This window comes from Mytilus trossulus, chromosome 10, assembly GCF_036588685.1.
Source record: "Mytilus trossulus isolate FHL-02 chromosome 10, PNRI_Mtr1.1.1.hap1, whole genome shotgun sequence".
Lineage (NCBI taxonomy): Eukaryota > Metazoa > Mollusca > Bivalvia > Mytilida > Mytilidae > Mytilus > Mytilus trossulus.
Window position 1 is genome coordinate 60601619 of NC_086382.1, and position 21813 is coordinate 60623431.

The following is a 21813-nucleotide window of genomic DNA, read 5'->3' on the forward strand; positions in this document are numbered from 1 at the left end:
TCTAGATCCTTCCCTGGCCTTTATGATGGAATTTTATCAAAATTGTCATGGTAGAGAAATTTATAAATTAACCTCATGATTTAATTAGCATTGAGCTGTAAATTACGTGTTAATAAAAAGAGATAACATTTATCAGTGAATGTCAAATCGTGTACACTTATCTCACTAGACATTGGGTGTTATATAATTTAAGGGTTTTCTATTAAATAAAACAGCCAGAGAACCATGTATTTGTGTAGTGGATTGTTTTAGGGAAATTAAAAGGAATTATTCGTGAACCACGGACATAGATTGTCGCATAGATTGAGCTTGATAAGATAATCTGTTTTACTTGTTATCAATTCTAAAACAATGCAACTAACGGTGTGTCAAACTGCACTTATTTGATGCGTTCGACTAATTGATAGTCAATTTTGACAAATTAGTACCGCACCCCATCGCTGAAACATTGAATTTTTCTTCACTATATATAACCATTGCACAACTGTTGAGAATTCTGTGAGAAACGGTGTTTTCCATTAACAAATATCAAATTTCACTACAAAAATGCAATCTGTATATTATTAATAGTTCTGATGAAATGGTACCTACAGAGTGAAAAGATAAACATCCATGTAGGTAACAAGTCTAAACACAGATAAATAGTTTATTTGTAAGGTAAGGAGGATTCATCTTTTTCGTTTATAGTTTTAAATAATATTTGATTCATAATAAAACAATCAAAGCGAACACTTGTAAGAATCTTGTAAATGTAGAAGATGTATATTTATTTTACAATACAGGAACGGTAATCAAATAGATATTTCTTATACTTATTATTACATGTTACAATGTTATTGCAATTTTATTGAATGGTACTCGACAGTTAGTACAAATTCAATCGCAAGGTACGTGGACTCTTCATAATTGATAAAAAAAAAAAAAAAAGTTTATAATTATTTCTATTTTGATTTATCTGAAATCAGATTTCTATGTCTTGATATTAATTTATAAAAATTGCCGTCATAAAGGTGAAATTAAAACATCTGCTTCCATCCACGGTCTGATGATAATATCAATAGGGATAAAGCTACTACTACATGAACTTTGTTATTTGATATAATACTGTACTTAAGTACAACTTTAACTAGTATTTATCATTTCCTCTTTCGTCAATTGGTTTGTCTTCTTACTACATATATATTGTAAAATTACGATATGGAACATTAGTAAATTAGTACAAGTTATCTTGTCCTCCATAGTGGTGGAATAATTTTCTATATTGCGACAGTTATAAAGCTAACGAAATGTTTTGGGAATTTCATCAGATTATTTTTGGATTAGCAGTAATGATCTCGAAGCTCGACAGTTGTTAGGAATGATAATTAATTAATCGCTATTCGGAACAAGATGATTTCAGGCAATTTTCATCAATTAAATAGTATCTTTTGAAATTTACTACTGTACAAGATTATTTCAAATTTGTTACGATAGAAACGAGAATAATGCAGAAATATCGATATTTTTTCTTTGCACTTATTGAATAGTAAGATATACGAAAGTAAACGCGCAGCCTCTGTTCGACCAAAGAAAAATAATGATTACCGGTATCGCCTGTGAAGTATAACAGTTATCAAAGAACTCGTGTTTGCAGTTTGGCTACCTGTCTCTTTGAAGTGTCACCTGGAAATTTTTATGGCGTGTCTCAATCATAAACGTGAAAGTTTATATTTGAGATTAATATTTCATACACATGTGTCGCAGTAGTATTACAGTTGTACTTCAAGATTTAAAACATATTCGATATTTGGAGATGAAAAACTAGTGATGAATTTCATTGTAGAAATTTCAAAGTGTTATTTATTCGTTGACTGGATTTTTAAGCGAAATCATACTAAATATGGATTATTCAGAGTAGATATTTAAATTCCTGACAATCTGATCAGAATTTTTATTTTTTTTAAATTTCAGTGGACAAATGTAATGAGCGACCTCTATCTGAGGGTTATCTTAGATACATACACCCACTTTGACATATTGTTGACGGGTAGATGTGAATTGACGGGTAAAGCATGGTGTACTCTGTGAAGGGACCGTACAAACTTTGGCCATTGAGACAGGAATGGGACCAGTTACTTGCTCTTTACAGCGTTTTGTCATAGTAGTTATATTATTGTATGGTAAGTAATTGTTTTCATTTGATAACAGTATAACTCATTTTGAAAAAAATATTTGATTTTTATAGAAAGGACTATTGGGTAACAAACCAAAATTCAGGCCAGACATGCAGAGGGAACTGAGGGGACTGTGATACAATTTCCTCTCCTTATCCCATCAGTGTATCCCACTCCTACCTTATTTGTCTTTTTTTTTAGAATGGATTTGCAATGTTTTACTTATATTTACTATAGAAATGCTGTTTTTTTAAATAATTATTTTTGGCTGCCTAAATTTTTTTTTTTTTAATAAGTCTGGTAGACTGTCCCCGAAGATACAATCAGCCCAGCAGTCATGGCAGCACTAACGCATTATCATGATTTGAATCTATGATTTAATGTACCTCGGGCAAACTCAAAATGTGCTTACACACTTTGTATTTTTTATTTCAACTTTTGATCCCGGCGACCGTACTTGTTGAACGTTATTCCAGAAATAAAATACATACCGTACGCAATAAAATCGTTAACATTCGTTAGTACTGATATAATAGTCTCATGTTAGTATTACTATCACTCTGTCTTTACAGCTGACGATGATTTGTAAGTCGTCGTAAGAAAATTAGTCAAATCTTCAGTATTCGCCTGATTTAAAAGGTACATATTGGTACAATTTTTAGTCTGTATTTCAACTGTTATTTAAAGGGGGTTGTCCCTCGGTTGTTATATTAAGGGTCATTTATGTTTTTGATTTTTCTGCTTTGGTTCAAAGATCTAACTAGAGGCTATTCCAGAAATACGTGTAGCTCGCAAAATCCCACATTATTCTTTTGAAGCCCCACTTGAAAGTATAAGCCGCAAGAACAAAATTGGCAAATGTGATCCGGCTTTTCTTCAGCTTAATTTCAAAACTGTATGCTACGCTTTTTCTATGTGGCGAAACTAAAATATATAATTAATCATCGAGTCGGAATGAAAAAATCAAGTTAGCAATTAAAGCCAACAAAGTGCCTCTTCAAAGTAATGGATAGAACATATGCACGTTCTGATAGTCAACTGACCAATGGTGGTTAAGGTTTAAAAAGCTAGTTAACCTAGCCACCCCAAACTAAAGTGTCTCCACAGTCAGACATCTCGTCAGTGGTTTTCTTGCTCTATCCATTTTTTTGCCAGTTGTCAACTAGGGAATTTGTCATAACTGGTGGTTCTTAGGTATAGAATCTATATTATCGTTTTCACACTTCAAGATTCGAGGCGATCTAAAGTATAGTATAGACACTACTCGTTTGTTGAAGACAACATGTTGATCACTAGATGTCTAATAGTTTGATTTATGTGTTATTGATGTATTGCCCCATATTTCGGGTCTATACATAGCCCTTGTTCTGGTTACATGAATAAATATGTCCACGTGCACTGAATTCACAGAAGCAAGTCAAACACTTTTTCAGGAGAATTTTCAGGATTCAGAAATATTTATGCTGGTGAAATGTTCTTATCGAACTGTGAAAAGACATTCGTGTTATGATCTCCGAAGTATATAAAATTCAATATCCAACTTCTTTGAAGTATAACATGCTTAATTACGTGTACATGTATTTGCTTACATGTAAATATATGGAATTCGCAACCAATGATTAAGTCAGCACATTGAAAACAAGTGGATCATAATTCTTTCAATTATGCGACGATTATGATGCATCTCATCTTTTAATTAGTTTGTCATACATGTAGGTTTCAATAAGTACTTTGTTGTTTACATGTGAATTACGTAATGTTGATTTTATGAGAAACTATTTTGTATTACAGTGATACATATTTTTACGTTAACCTAAATGGGAAATGTAACAAATAGATGCATATTTGTCTGATTCGTTGGCAATACGAATCACACACAGACCCTTTTCATGTTTTAACAAATATCGAGATTTTGCAATTGTATGTTCTGATTTTGTTTAGAAAGAATTGTCGTAAATCAGACAGATGAAAAGCGACTGGTCGACTCTTTTCCTGAACATAAACGCTGAACGGAGAAACAACTAATACGACTTATGAAACTTTTTGTTAAGGCGACTATCTCTTTTACTTTATGCGACTCGCGGTAGGCCAGCCACCACCAAACCCTATAAAACGATTCTACTTAATTCAGGTCGAGATCAAAATAGTAGGCCAGGACATTGGAATGTGTATATTATCATGTCATAGACGGAACTTTACTTTGTCTTAAAGGGTGCCTTGTTTAAACATTATTGAATGGCAACTTTTCGAAAGAGAGCCAATAAAATCTTCTTTGAACACGACTGTCTCCGACAGCAATCGAAAATTTCGTCGAAGTCCAATTAACGGCCAAATATAGTTTTAAGTGGGTACATTTATTCGTATGATCAATTGATAAACTATTTGATTACCTACATGTTATCTTTATTGTTGTCAAAACGTCTTATAATTTCATCTTATCACCGGTCGTGTCAATAGTTAGTCAATTTTTGCTTATTTATGATAAGATTGCAGACGATTACTTTTGTTTATAATATTTTCTGGGTTTGGTCTCCTATGAGTAATAAATTCAAATATACCCTTAAAGAAAAAAATATTCTGTTGTCTTAAAAGAGACAAGTCAATCCATAGCATTTAGCCTATCAGAGTTAAACTATATATCATAAGTGTTATATATTGAAACAGAAAGCATGGACGTTAAATAAACATTGTTCTTATAGGGTTGAAATTTTGGGAAATCTACTAAACTACAGTGTCAAACCAGCCTCTAAAACAAATATTCTGTTCATCGTGACATAATTAAGAACAGCATAAACTACAGCATCATGCAAAGAAATATGTTGTCTATACCCGTAAGGCACCAAGGTTAGAAAAAACGGTTACTCCGGCAAAGGTAATCATGCCGGAATAAAGTCTTAGCCTCAACAAAAGTCGCCTTTCATTGAGAACATGAAACTTCAAAAGGGTGAAGTCGAAATTGGCAAATACCAGTATACTGTTTTCTCAAGATTTTGCAATTCGATAGTCATTCTACTGTTAGAGAGATATTTCTTTAGTATTCCTTATGACGCACCATTCCAATTTTCTGAGCCTTTTGATGTCTCATTTCTCATTTAGAATATAGAGAGGGTAATGAACATTAACCGTTAACAGTATTGTTTTTTGTATGAAATATCAAGATTATCAAGTAATAACCTTTGCTTTATTTCAAAATCGGCGATTCAGCAGAAGCAAAAAAATAAATAAATCAATAATAAATACAAACAAGAAGCAAATAAATATATATATAAATAAAAAGGTAATAAGTAAAAACAAGAATGTAAATAAATAAATAAATACTAATTTCACAAGTTAATTGATTTTTCAGTGAAAAGGTGTTACATTGCTCGTACAAGATATGTTATCTGAATCAATTGGCCGGAGATAAAAAGTGTTATTTATTTACATATATATACTATACAAACAAACAATATTTTCTCTATAATAACGAATATTTGAAATAGATTACCAGCAGCGTTAAATCATATTCTCTGAGCAATAACTAATAGCATTGATATAAAACTTCGATATTTATATGATATTCATTGCAGACTTGAACGACGGTTTTTTTTATGTTCCTTTATTCTATTTCACAAATGCGACAGATTTGCAAGAAATGTGGAACAGCTGTCCAGAAAAGTCTGAACTTTTGTATCATAGAAAAATAATCCAGGTCATGGATAATTTTTAATTAAACTAATACAATATGTATATCTTTATTGTATTTATACCTGGCACAAGGGGTCATAAGAGCTAGCTACTGCAATAGACGCTCTGTTGTCTGAAAAAAAAATTCAGTACAATTAGATTAGTATTGTAAAAAGTAATAGGAGGCATAAAACTTTGCTCAGTGCTTGAAACATGAAATCCAGCAATTTGATTGGTTGATTTTCGAGTCTGAGTACAAACATCATGCTCGAAAGTTTTATGACCGTGAGACCTGTACGTGTTCACAACTACTATGTGAATGTCAGGTCGACAATATTAGTATTGTGCATTTGATGTTTTAGAATGTCATAGAATCGTGGCTTAATTTTAACGCTACAATGACCATGGTGTCTTTATGTTAGTTCTTCCAAACTGCATTCTTTGGTATAAGAACAGGACATATGTGTATGCATGTATGTTGAATTGACACAGAAACTTTTCTTGGCTACAGGCTACATATAGAGACCACCAAATAGTTGTTATGTCGGCTCTCTGCGGCATACCAAACCAATCAAACCGTCCCATTCCAACCGGACGCGACTTTGTATAAATATATCCAAAACAAACACTTACCTTAAGCTTGAGTGTCAGTATATTTCTTAAACACCTCAGCCATTTAAAGTTTTGAAAATAGACATCATACTATCTTCATAGCCTTTGATTTATGCTATATTTTTGTGAATCAACAAAAAAGAATTGCTATGCTGGAAAAAAAACTTCGCGTAATAATGCTGATCTAAATGCACTACAGCTCAAAGAGCTTTATCATCAGACTGAAATAGAATGCTCATGCTGGGAGCAGACGATTATATTGCAGTAATGTGCATTGTTGCCAGCAATGTTGGATCACACACTTAGTCCAAATATCCGTCCCAAACAAAACAGTTCACATTCATATATACCAGCGTTATTCGAACATATCACTGGATAACCACAAAACTGCAAATTAGTGTATCATTGATCATCATTCCATTCGGAATCTGTTTAACCCTGTCACATTTTTGCACCTGTCCAAAGTTTGGAACCTCCAGCCTTTGTTAGTCTTGTGTATCTTTTTAATTTTAATTCAATTGTTTGTTTCGGATTTTAGTATGACGTTCTTTTATGAACTAGTATATGGTTTAGGGGACAGTTTAAGTGTGGGATTTTATTGCTGCATAGAAGACCCATTGCTGGCCTTTGTGTGATTTCTGCCTGCTTTTAAGTCGGGTTTTTGTCTTTTTGTCTCTTTTGACACATTCAGTGTTTCCATTCTATATCCTATGCTGTAAGATTTATAATGTCAGGGGCGGATCCAGCTATTTATAAAAAGGGGGGGGGGTCCCAACCCAGAGTAAAGAGGGGTTCCAACTTTATGATCCCATGCAAATGCATGATCGGCAAAAAAAAAAGGACCAACCCCCGGACCTACACCCCCCCCCCCCCCCCCGCTGGATCCTCCAATGAATGTACAATATGCAATGTCTGTGACGATCTGATTGATTACAATCTTGAGATATCAATTATATATGTAAATTGACTATAGTTTAACATTCAACTGTGACTGTACTCTTTAAAAGACACATTCCTTCAAGTGAAAATCAAGTGACACAATTGCATTCTCTGAAATCTATCGTTTATTTGCAATGAGCTAGACTAGCACAAGACAAATTGAGAACTTTCCAACTTATGTAGACATTCTGCAAAACATCATATATCAGCAACTTTCTAAATGGCAAACAATTAACACAAGATTTATTAATGTGTTTCACTTTGGGTGTCTTATTTTCAAATTAGTGTTGCTTTTCTTCCAATTGTTCGAATTAATTGATTCTAAAAAGAAAATTGTTCTGGTAAGACTCTGTTATCTTAATGTTATTATAATACACCAGAGTTCACATTTAGACATCGAAACACTGATGCTTATACTTTTCATGTATAAATGTTTATTTATCTTGACTAAAATTACGGATATTATAAAGGTCCAAAAAGTAGCCGTAATCGTTATTTTGTGCCAAATGTAGGTAACCCACGCCTCAGTGTTCGGGGATTTCTCGCTGTGTCGGAGACCCATTGGTGGCCTTGTTCTGTTTTCTGCTCTTTTGTCTCTTTGACACATTCCCCACTTTTATTCCGAGTCAATTTTACACACTTGTTCAACGTATCCCTTAATTTGAATATAATCTTAAAAGGATGACAGGAGTGCGAGCATATTGATATGACCGGACCGGATTGCATGTCAATAAGTGGGGGAACTAGCTGACATTCTGCGACCCAGTTCCTATCATATTATTTTGTAGGGGAACTAACTCTGAATAGTGATGGTAGAGCATAGGTATCTCATTGTCTGGTTTTCTTCATATAACGCACAAGAAGTCAATAAAACACTAAGTTCAATGATAGTATATTAATTATTCTCGTATAGATAAAGCATTCTTATTTTACAACACAAGAAATACATGTATAAGAATATGCAACATTGCTGCCGATATCCAGGCAGGCCGGGATCGACTGACACCTAGAATATCAAGAAACTCGCTATTGATTTCATAGCGGCTTAATAAGTTTAAATACTAAGTTCTGAATGTCCTAGCAAGTAACAAACAAAAGAATGTATGATTTATGAGTTATCGACAAAATGTATAATACACAAATAAAGTTGCAGATGTCGCTTGACCGTTGTCCGAACTTTTAAGATGCTCTTTATAACTTTACTAGACATATATATAATTTGGTAACTGCTGCAGTCTCATTGTCCAGACAAGATCAATAGTTTATAAAAGTGCTTATTTGACATTGGTTGAAGTATCCTACGCTTGAAATGTATAGAACATTTAAACAATAATTTTATGTAAAATAGTTTACAAAGTAGAACCCGCATACATTAACTAATAAACCATATGAAATAAAATAAACTACATTTTTCTATTACAATACAAAACTATTCAAAAATATTGCTAAGGAAAAATACCTCATTTTTCCTTGGTGATATACTCTCCCTTCTTCCACAAAAGATTTTTTTTTTCTTATAGAAAGAAGAAATAACAATAAAAAAAAAAAAATCTTTTCATACATGTGCATAATAAATATACTACATGGTAACACACATTATTTAAATTAACATTATTTCATTAAAGCAAATTATTCTACAATAATTGAAATATCCTCATTGAAAGTAAACACATCCTGAATTATGTACATGAATATCATTATTAACGTCATTGAACAAAAAATGTATTGTCATTCGAACACAGTCTTTTGGTTTTGCTTCTATTGATACGAATCTTTTGATATGAGTCTTTTGATACGAATCCTTTGGTTTAATATCTCATTATAACGTAATGAATAGTTATTTTAACACAGTCTTATGATTTGAATCTTTTGTTATGAATCTTTTGATACGAATCTTTTGGCAATAGTCTATTGGTCTGAAATTTTCTGGAACATATCTGTTCTGTTGCGCAAACACGACAAATCTTCTGGAAACAAACAAACCTTCCTCTCAGAAGAGAGTGGTACCTGAAGGATGTTTTATTAGCATAAACCAGTGGCCTGGTTTGAAGTCTCAATCCACATGAAACTTCTGAATTCCCATTTCTGCATGGCGATTCATGCCCCAAAAGTTGTGCTCCACACTAACCAGTCGCCTGGTTTGAAGTTTCACTCTGCTTGAAACTTCAGGATTTACATATAGGCTAGATGTATGTAAATTGTGAATTCCATATTTGCATGGCGATTCATAGCTAATATATGGTTTTCTTGACCTTCGAAGTTTCAATCCGCATGAAACTGAAGAAATTTACATATGACGGATGTAAACTGTGAATTCCATATCCACATGGAGATTCACCTGATCCACTGATGTTTTACATCAACGAATGTAAAACTTTGAAATCCATATCCACATGGAAGTTTAAAAAAAAAACACACAATGAAATGTTACATATTCCGAAATGTAACATGAAATCCATAACCTAATGAATTTTTCCTTTATATAATATTTGACAAGCATGAGGAACCGACACTAGAATGAGGCTGAATATATCTCTTTTTCCCACGAGCAAAGCACAGAACTTGATTGCTTAACTGCAATTTACTTTGAAAATGTCTTGTATTCTGGTTCTTTTCTGTACTAGAATCCTCTGAAATAGTCTAATTTGATAATCATAAATGTTATTGAAACTTCTTCCATACTACTGAGTATAATGAGACACAGCTCACTAAAATCACCTTGTGACAATATATTTTGGCCTTAATTCTTGAAATATTAATATCCTATAAAATTGAGAATGGAAATGGGGAATTGAAAAACTTCATTCTTAGCCTTTTGAAAAACAATGAGCCAAGTCTATATTTAATAGAGAAACGTTTAGTTTCTACATGTACATAGCATTAATATTATTCTTTAGTTGATCTTTGAATTTATTAAAAACTATAAAGTACAAACCCTTGGGATTAACTAACACATTACTTAAGAAATATAGGGTAAAAATAAATTTTCGGACTTTTATAACTGACTGATTAGATATATAGATATAGGAAGATGTGGTGTGAGTGCCAATGAGACAACTCTCCTATATATATTAATATATATTAATACTTCAAAAACCAAAATTAACAATGATGTATCATAATCTTAAGAAATCAATGAAAATGAATTTCCCGAATTTGATAATAATTCAGCATGGAGTCGTCACTTCCATACTAAACTGCCTGTAAGAAGTAAGGTTTGGTTGACGAGACCAACCCTTACTCTACAGTTTAAAAATGTTTCTAAATATTTGTCATCACATTAAACAATCATTGTTATTTTTAATTTATGTCTTATTACTTTATTTTAGTGTTGAATGATAAGAACAACAAAAATTACATGACTATTAGAAAAAAAATTGTATTCCATGGTCTTTGTCTAGGACAAGAACATGAACAATGCTGAAATAAGTATATAGATCCTTAAAAACTTATACGAGCATGTCTTTTTAAGAACAAAAGCTCGATTAAAGCAGAACCTATAACATACCCAGTTTTGGTAAGGAACTAGTACAGACTTGGATCATTGCCATTAACCCTTGCATAATGTTCAATAAGTTTTAATCTGAACCTGTTAATGCCATGACCAGATGAATATTGAGTGGGTATTGCTCTTCGTGTTGTAGGTGTAAAATGGTGCATAAATTTCATTGTTTCAATATCAAACTGGGATACTGGCACAAAATCATTTGGTTGTACTGGATTTTGAGATTTTGCACATATATTTTCTTCTTGTTTTAGGACTTTTAAGAACTGCCTAAACACATCAGGTCTTAAATCCTCACTCATAAATAGAGTACTTCTTGGACCTTGACAGACATTACCATTTGAAAACTTTACTAAATATCTGGACTGTTTTTGATCTTTGTCTAATAGAACGCTTACAATTTTTTGATTAGGTACTTGACTGAATTGTTGACTATTTCCCTTGTTTTGAAATGAATTTGGATTTGTTTTGGGAAATGCCTTATAAGTTTGTATGACTTGAACTGACGGACTTTTAGTTGACTCAAAAAACTTGTGTTTTCCTGGACGTTTCCGCTTTCGTCCTTTTGCATTGTATTGTCTATGGTAATCCTGTTTTAAATTTTCTGGAATACGTGAACCATCTTGCCAACTAGTTCCTGGCTTACCAGTCAATTTTACTTTGTATATAGGTTTACCCTGATAAAGACTATATTCAACAAGTTTTTCAATTTCATTGGACTGAAATGTGGTATGCTGAGTGTTTTGTAATCTGTTTTGATTTTGTGATGCCCCTTGGTTTGCCTTTTGTGAATTTTTGACCTGTGAATTATGTTTGTCTGGAATACTTGTATCATTTTGAACTGAACTTTGAGTCTGAACTTCATTTTGTGTCTGATTATTGTCTTCATTTTGCATGTTTCGTGAATCAATAAGGTCATCATTACGCTCAACAGTTGTGGCTTCGTTATCATCTTGCTCCTCTGCATCAAGTAGAATGTCTTCATATTCAGGCAGCAGATAATTTGGACGGTCTAGGGGATTATGGTAGTCTTTCAGTCTCTTAGCGTGTACTAATGCCTTAACCTCTTTTTGTGTTTCAGTATTTTTAATCTTAAAGGTATTATTTGGCCCTTTGTACAGAATTCGGTAAGGACCTGTCCATCTTTGAACTAATTTGTGATTCTTGCCTTTTGGTGTTCTGCTACAATATAGCCATACTTTTGCCCCAGCAACGAAAGTTGGTTGAACTGCTTTTTTGTCGTGTTGAAAGGTATATTTGTCTTGTTTTTCTTTCGTGTTTTTAGCAGCAACTTCACGGTAGAGTTTTAATCTGTTTACCAATTCATTTACATGTTGTTTAGTTTCCCTTGGCATTGTTTGTTTTGGTATTAAAGACACATCAATAGGCAGCCTCATTGGTTGTCCAAACAGTATTTCAAATGGTGAGAATTGAGTTGACTGTGTTGCAGGTGTGGACCTGTAAGCCATCATGATTGGAGGTATAAAATCTGGCCAATCTGTCTGTTCTTTGTTACAATATGAACGAAGGGATTGAATGATATAAGAATTCATTCTTTCACAGGCTGCATTGGTTTGCGGATGATAGCTACTTGTATAGTGTCTAGTAACATCACATAACTCGCAAAGAGCTTGAACAAGCTTGGACATGAAATTGGCACCTCTGTCAGATATGATACAACGTGGACTTCCCCAGCGGCAAATTATCTCATTGAATAATACTTTAGCAACCACCTTCGCTTCCATTGATTTCAAGGGAAATGCCTCACACCATTTCGAGTAACTGTCAACCACTAGTAGCAAGTATCTGTGTTTGTCAGGTGTTGTTGATAGTTCTAAAAAATCCATATGCATTCTTTCAAACACATTTTCAATTGGCAAAGGAGTAAGGGGTACTGGTCTCTGATGTTTAGAGTTCTTTGATTTCTGGCACTGTTCACATGTTCTTACGTACTTGTCTATGTCGGAATACATATTTGGCCAATAGTACTTTAAACGTAAGGATGCATGGTTTCTCTCAACACCTGGATGAGCTGCCATTTTACTATCATGGTAACATAACATCACATCACGTCGTAGGACAGCTGGAACACAAAGTTGTTTTACGAAATTGTGGCCTGGAGGAAGTTTTCTTGAATTTTCGGAAACCATATGGTACAAAATGCCTTCAATAATTTCATAATGGTACGCCTTTGCAACAAGAGATCTTGCCTTTTGAGCCTCATCTGGAACGAGTCCTTTTAGTTTATAATCAAAAATTGGTTTGAAGTCTGGACAGTTTCTTTGTAGCTGGTACAAGGTTTGACGTGTTGGTAACATCTCATCAGGATCTTTAGGTTGGTCCTCTTCAATAGCTAGAACTTCAGGAATCCGAATGCTGTTTTCCCAGCCAAACTCAAAGGTGACTGCTATATGTTCTTTCCTTTCAGCATGAAGTGAACCAATCTCTGGAAGGTCACCATCAGATTGGTATTCTTTGTCTTGGCTATCTATGGGATAATCTCTTCGTGACAATGCATCAGCATTTTGGTTCTGGGTGCCTGGTCTATGAACAATGTTGAAAGTGTACTGCTGTAAAAACAATGACCACCTCCCAAGTCGTCCAGTAGCGTCCTTTGAGTTATTTAGCCATCGCACGGTTATACTATCAGTGTAAACTGTAAACTGATTGTTTACTATATACGGTTTGAAAGTTTTTATAGCTTCAATTAGAGCTAACCCTTCTTTGTGATTGATATGCCAACGTTTTTCCTGATCTCTTAAACCTCTACCTCCATATGCAATAACTTTTTCTAGTCCTTCATGATGTTTTTGACCTAATACGTAACCAATTGCTGAATCTGACGCATCTATTGACAGGAAAAACTCTTTCTCAAAGTCAGGAAATGCAAGGATTGGTGCAGATGTCAGTTTTTGTTTTAATGTATTGAATGCATCATCTTGTTTTGTTGTCCAATCAAATTTTACATCTTTCTTTAATAGTGTTGTAAGAGAGGAACAAGTTTTACTGTAGTTTTGAATAAATTTTCTGTAATAGTTGCACATACCAAGAAAGCTACGTAATTGTTTGACTGATTTTGGAATGGGATATTCAGAAACTGCAACTGTTTTAGATTTGTCAACCTGTATGCCATGTTCAGAGATAATGTGTCCTAAATATTTTACTTGTTTTGCCGCAAAATGACATTTTGAGGGTTGTAAAGTTAACTTTGCTTGTTTTAATTTTTGAAATACCAGATTCAAATGTTCAAGATGTTCATCAAAGTTTTTGGAAAACACTAATATGTCATCTATGTATATTAGTGCAACCTTCCAATTTAGTTCTTGTAAGACTTTAGTCATTAACATTTGAAATGTTGCAGGTGCATTTGTTAAACCAAAACACAATCTTTTAAATTGGTATTGACCTTGTGGTGTCATGAATGCTGTTTTGTGTTTTGACTGTTCATCAAGTGGCACCTGATGAAATCCACTAGCAAGATCAAGCGAACTGAAAATTTTAGCTCTTGAATAGCCAACTGTATCAACAACCTCTTCTATTTTAGGAATTGAGAAAGAAACTTTTTTAGTGACCTCATTCAATTTTCGAAAGTCTAAAACGAATCTGTATGTATTGTTTGGTTTTTTCACTAAGATTACACTGCTATGGTAAGGAGACATTGATTCTTCTATGATGTCATTTTCTTTGAGATTTTTGATTTGTGTCTCCATAACTTCTTGCATTTTTGGTGAATATTGAAACCGTTTAGACCTTACTGGTGCCTCATTTGTCGTTTCAATATTGTGATAATGCAAGTCTGTTTTGCCTAATTCAGACGCATCTTTTGCGAAAACATTCCTATTTGATCCTATTAACTTTAGAAGTTTTTGGTGTTGTTCTTTAGTAATGTTATCGGAATCAATTGTAATATTAAGATTTAATGCCTCTTTAATTGGGTCTTGAAATTGAACATCAGATTTTGATTTTTTTTCTACGGCACAGATTGGTTTTGTTGGTGATTTCCAAACTTTTGAAATTGGTGAATTTGCCTTTATAACAATGTCTTCATTTGTTGGATTTAGCACTCTGTAGTAAACTTTTGCATTTTTAACTACACTGAGACAATTTGAACCTAATATTTGTCTGTTTATCAAATTATCGTGTGGCTCTAACAGCACTGTTGTATTTGTTGGGAATTTATTGATAGAAAGTTGTATATCATTCTCTGTATATGCTTTTAAAGTCAGCGTTTTGTTTGTGTTTGCTATGAAATATCTCTCTAAATTCTTTCCAGACTCCAAGGCAGCAATAGTAAAATCATTATGAAATGAAACACAACCATTTGAAAAATCAATGTTTGCCTTATGAGTAGTCAAAAAATCTTGACCAAGGATTAAGTGAAATCCAACATCTCTTAAAATATAAAAAGAAAAGGGCATAACTAATCCATTGACATCTATGTCCAAATCAATTTTCCCTTGAACATTATGTACAGTATTGCATACTCCACGAATTTCATGTAAATCTGTAGTACTTATGACTGGTAATTCTTTCTTATAAAATGCTCTTCTAAGCAATTGCTCATTAATAACAGAAATTGTAGCACCAGAGTCTACAAGAGCATTAATATAAATATTACCTAATTTAACCCTTATTTTATTACTATTTACAATGGCTGTTTCTACATTAGCCATGAAGTTGTTCTTGAACTCAAAAGACTTTGCCATTTTAATAATATAATTTTAGACTTCAGGAAGGATGAAAAATATAAGCCTTATCACTTATCAGACCTAATTATATGTTCAATAAATTAAAATTATTATTATATATAAAAGTGTCACAGGTGATTTAATAGTAGCAGAGACATATAATACATTATATGTCTCTGATAGTAGGCTGTACTCACCCTCTGCAGTTACCAAGGAATAAGTAAATAGCTAAATTCCTATACGGTTTCCTGTCCTGGAGGTCTTCTATATTATGGCACTAGTCCTTAAAGTTCAGCAAGCATCTTCTTCACGAGAAACGAAGCCGGGTCCTCGAACCACTCTATGACCGGACCGGATTGCATGTCAATAAGTGGGGGAACTAGCTGACATTCTGCGACCCAGTTCCTATCATATTATTTTGTAGGGGAACTAACTCTGAATAGTGATGGTAGAGCATAGGTATCTCATTGTCTGGTTTTCTTCATATAACGCACAAGAAGTCAATAAAACACTAAGTTCAATGATAGTATATTAATTATTCTCGTATAGATAAAGCATTCTTATTTTACAACACAAGAAATACATGTATAAGAATATGCAACATTGCTGCCGATATCCAGGCAGGCCGGGATCGACTGACACCTAGAATATCAAGAAACTCGCTATTGATTTCATAGCGGCTTAATAAGTTTAAATACTAAGTTCTGAATGTCCTAGCAAGTAACAAACAAAAGAATGTATGATTTATGAGTTATCGACAAAATGTATAATACACAAATAAAGTTGCAGATGTCGCTTGACCGTTGTCCGAACTTTTAAGATGCTCTTTATAACTTTACTAGACATATATATAATTTGGTAACTGCTGCAGTCTCATTGTCCAGACAAGATCAATAGTTTATAAAAGTGCTTATTTGACATTGGTTGAAGTATCCTACGCTTGAAATGTATAGAACATTTAAACAATAATTTTATGTAAAATAGTTTACAAAGTAGAACCCGCATATATTAACTAATAAACCATATGAAATAAAATAAACTACATTTTTCTATTACAATACAAAACTATTCAAAAATATTGCTAAGGAAAAATACCTCATTTTTCCTTGGTGATATTGACACAAAGTGGCACTGTTTATGATTTATTTTAAAACGACTTAAGTCTTTTGCTCTCTCTTAGTACCGTCTATTCGTGTTATACAGATCCCCGTTAGGAACCTACTGATGTTTTATTTCCAACAAAATTGCTCTATCATTTGGTTTATTTTCAAATTATTCTTGTGAGAATAGATTTGAAGATTTGAAGGCACTTTATATTTGCAGTCCCTCTGTGTGTTCTTATTTTCTAAAAACCCTGTGCTCTGCACAATAATTGCATAATGCATATACATGCCTAGCTCTTTTCAGTTTTACTGGTCGGTCTCAATCACTACATTTAAAAAGCTTGACCAGAGTGAGACTCAATATAAAATAAAATATATAGATAAAAAAGATCAACTTCATGATTTTCCCCTCTATCAATGGTCAAGCTTGTATATGAATTCAAGGATAAATGAAGTATTCCAGTACCAAAGATCATTAAAACAAAAAGGCGTTTATATAATTCTTATGTATACAGCATTCCAGCATGTGTTTTGTAAGCAATTACTGCTTCAGACAATATGGCCACTTTTTAGAAGTATACAGACAAAATCACTAAAAGTGCAAACTCTGTGTATGGCTATAAATAACAGAACCGAGTAAGCTCTAAAGTCTAAAGAAAATGTCATCAAAGAATAACTAACACAACCACTCAAAGGACCGATATGTTCCTTGCTTGGTATAAACACATGAATAAATGACTATAAGTAAGACTAGTTTGTATGTGTGTGTGCAATAAATGCATTTTATTTTAATCTCGATGATTGGAATAAAATTTCCCAATATAAAGCACATAGCTTAGAGAAACACTACAGTTATTCGAATCCGTCACACGCAGGACTCTTTATATCTAAAAAGTAAAATCACAAAAATACTGAACTCAGAGGAAAATCAATTTGGAAAGTCCATAATCACATGGCAAAATCAAAAAACAAAAACAAAACGCATCAAAAACGAATGGACAAGAACTGTCATATTCCTGACTTGGTACAGGCATTTTCAAATGTAGAAAATGGTGGATTAAACCTGGTTCTATAGCGCTAACCCTCTCACTTTAATAACAGTCTCATCAAATTCCGCTACATTTACATGATGCGTTAAATAAACAGTCACAATTAATAAAATAGTCAAAATATGGGTACATCTAAATTGGGTATATATGGGTATATCTAAATTGACTAGGGTTGTTAGTTTTCCTGCATGACAATGGCTAATAGTCTACAAGTGCCATTACAAACCAACCAATAATATAAGTCGGTATAAAGACAGCACTGAAATATCAGATCTACAAACAAAAAAATATCATGCAATATGCCGCATGACTATCAAATTTTCAATGGGCGTGTGAATTAGGCCACACTTCAATTAAAGGTAGATTTGGTAGCGGAGGGGGTAACAGAATAGTAATTTAAAGTTGAAATCATGAAAATAAGACATCCTTAAGATGAAGAAAATGGGTGCGATGCAAAATGAGTTTGCTTTGCTTAAAAGTTCATTTTAATTTCATTCAGGAATATGTACATACAGGTGCTAACGAATTCATTCGGTAAAATCAACAATAAACAAAGATTTAAAGTTGCATAACACAAAATGTTATTAGCTTTTTATATTGCATTACCGATTCCTTCAGCAAAGAAACCACCTGTTTATATATGCAGCAGCAGCAGACAATACTCAATGTACCGAGTTTCTCAGTAGACGAGATAATCTCGGTCACGTGATGAGTCAATCAAAAAAACGAATAGCGTAGATCTCTGGGAGGATTCTTCTGCTTAACTGCATTTAAAGTTTGTTTAATTCAACGAAATTATGTTTAATGGCAGTTTTGTCGCTAATGATAGTATACTGAATGTAAATGAATGATTTTTTTCTGGAAAGATTCTCCAGGAATATCTTTATCAGCTTTAGTTATGTAAGATGCGTGGGTGGGACATAAATGTATTAGCGGTTTTTTGAAGTGATAGATATACAATGTAAGTATAACTAACTTGCATATCATCAGAAGCGTTGTCGAGTTGGGTTTTTTCGGCACCAGAAATTGCAACAAAAGTTACTTACGGTAACGGGTTCTAAATTTATGAAACGCGAAATCTATGTGCATTGAAAGTTTCTGATTTTAAGCCCTTCGACTTAGTTGACAAGTCGAAGTACGAGCGAAGTACAACTTTTCCACCATGGTAAAAATATAACCCAACACTTCAATGAAAAGTTTATGTATTAGGTATATTCTCAGGGTATATCGACGAGGCCGTTAGTCCGAAGTTGGGTGTATCTAATGTACACCGGCCAATAGTTTATGATTGATGCAAATTGATAAAAAAAAATCAATTGATTTCGCAAAGGGTCTTGCAACCATTTGACCTTGTATCAGGGAAACCATGATCAATGCAGGATATCCTATTACAGTTAATCATACACCTCAGTAGTGTTAATAGGAAATCGATGTTAATTATATACAACTTTGTATAATTTTTATACGGGAAAATAAAATGCACTAATTTGTAAAATTTTTGAGATATCATCATTAATTAAAATCTATAAAAATTCAAGGTTAAACCCGGTAAAGAACTCTTCTCAGAATCTTTGCTTACTTTGAAAAGTTGAGTTACAATTGCTAGCCTAATTTAGTCTGAAAAATCCTTGTTGTTAGTGTAATTTCATTTCACATGCTAATTCTAGAAAATTTGTTAAAGTTAAGATAGAGAAATATTTGTGTCAAATGTCATGTTGCAACATAAAATAAAACGATAAAATTGGGACTTTCATGTAAATGATTTCATTTAGCAGACACTGTTGTCACGCCAGCCTCGTTGTGGTTTTCCTTAGTTGGGAGAATTAAGCTATTGGCATTAGATATCATTCAACTTCCTGTTGGTATTTTTGACAGACGATATTTGATTATTGCGACATCAGTCTCGCACCAATGTAGCATATACTAGTAGACAAGTGTTGAACTTCATTCCAGAGTAGATTGTACAATAGATGATCACATTATAAGAGATGGGAGTCTTCAAAGTGGTTAACATAAACAAATTTGTCAATTTGGACACAACCCCATGCCAGGGCTACTTGACAACAAAAAATAACATATCAAGGTCAAAGGTCAAGGTCATAGTATGTTTCCGCTTAGTCTAAGCACAACAGAAGTCAACAATTCCACATTATTGTGCCTGAGTCACAGAGTGATACAAATACTGATGATTTGTTGAATCTTCATTACTTGTATAAATTTGCCCATGAAATGCGGGCAAGACGAAAATCTGATGGTTGTACCCCATGAACATGGTTGCTATGGAAACCAAAATTACAAAAAGGAATTAAGTTTAATTGAAACCTTCAATGTTCAGTCTTAAACCATTTTTATACGACCGCAAATTTTGAAAAAATTTTCGTCGTATATTGCTATCACGTTGGCGTCGTCGTCGTCGTCGTCGTCGTCGGCGGCGTCGTCGTCGTCGTCGTCGTCGTCGTCGTCCGAATACTTTTAGTTTTCGCACTCTAACTTTAGTAAAAGTGAATAGAAATCTATGAAATTTTAACACAAGGTTTATGACCATAAAAGGAAGGCTGGTATTGATTTTGGGAGTTTTGGTCCCAACATTTTAGGAATTAGGGGCCAAAAAGGGCCCAAATAAGCATTTTCTTGGTTTTCGCACTATAACTTTAGTTTAAGTTAATAGAAATCTATGAAATTTTGACACAAGGTTTATAACCACAAAATAAAGGTTGGTATTGATTTTGGGAGTTTTATTTTCAACAGTTTAGGAATTAGGGGCCAAAAAAGGGCCCAAATAAGCATTATTCTTGGTTTTCGCACAATAACTTTAGTTAAAGTAAATAGAAATCAATGAAATCTAAACACAATGTTTATGACCACAAAAGGAAGGTTGGTATTGATTTTGGGAGTTTCGGTCCCAACAGTTTAGGAATTAGGGGCCAAAAAGGGACCCAAATAAGCATTTTTCTTGGTTTTCGCACCATAGCGTTAGTATAAGTAAATAGAAATCTATGAAATTTAAACACAAGGTTTATGACTATAAAAGGAAGGTTGGTATTGATTTTGGAAGTTTTGGTCCCAACAGTTAAGGACAAAGGGGCCCAAAGGGTCCAAAATTAAACTTTGTTTGATTTCATCAAAATTGAATAATTGGGGTTCTTTAATATGCCGAATCTAACTGTGTATGTAGATTCTTAACTTTTGGTCCCGTTTTCAAATTGGTCTACATTAAGGTCCAAAGGGTCCAAAATTAAACTTAGTTTGATTTTAACAAAAATTGAAACCTTGGGGTTCTTTGATATGCTGAATCTAAAAATGTACTTAGATTTTTGATTATTGGCCCAGTTTTCAAGTTGGCCCAAATCGGGGTCCAAAATTAAACATTGTTTGATTTCATCAAAAATTGAATAATTGGGGTTCTTTGATATGCCAAATCTAACTGTGTATGTAGATTCTTAATTTTGGTCCAGTTTTAAAATTGGTCTAAATTAAAGTGCAAAGGGTCCAAAATTAAACTAAGTTTGATTTTAACAAAAATAAAATTCTTGGGCCTCTTTGATATGCTGAATCTAAACATGTACTTAGATTTTTGATTATGGGCCCAGTTTTCAAGTTGGTCCAAATCAGGATCTAAAATTATTATATTAAGTATTGTGCAATAGCAAGTCTTTTCAATTGCACAGTATTGTGCAATGGCAAGAAATATCTAATTTCACAATATTGTGAAATAGCAAATTTTTTTTTAATTAAGAGTTATCTTTCTTTGTCCAGTATAGTAAGCAAGAAATATCTGCAAGAATTTTTTTTAATTGGAGTTATCTTTCTTTGTCCAGAATCAACTTAAATCTTTGTTATATATACAATATACAATGTATATTCACTTTTTACTACATGTACCAACTGATAAATTTAAATAATCTTTACCATTCAGTGATAACAAGCAGTTTTTTTACATCATGTATTTAAATGAGTAGTAATTGTTGCAAACTCCATTAGAATATTTTAATTGAAATTAGTTTTGGAATAAGGGAAAGGGGGATGTGAATAAAAAATTGGGTTAAATTTTTCTCATTTGAAATTTCATAAATAAAAAGAAAATTTCTTCAAACATTT

The 21813-nt window shown here is 33.1% G+C and overlaps 1 protein-coding gene across 1 annotated transcript in view; it reads left to right on the top strand.

Moving 5' to 3' along the window:
* The first annotated feature begins 517 nt into the window (after positions 1-517).
* The window catches only part of LOC134688306 (protein kinase C-binding protein NELL1-like), a 110592-nt gene continuing 89296 nt past the window's right edge, over positions 518-21813 (top strand). The window contains exons 1-2 of the mRNA XM_063548881.1: positions 518-657; positions 1951-2159. Coding sequence (XP_063404951.1) covers positions 2102-2159 — 58 coding nt within the window. The 5' untranslated portion in view covers positions 518-657; positions 1951-2101. The remainder of the gene's footprint in view (positions 658-1950; positions 2160-21813) is intronic.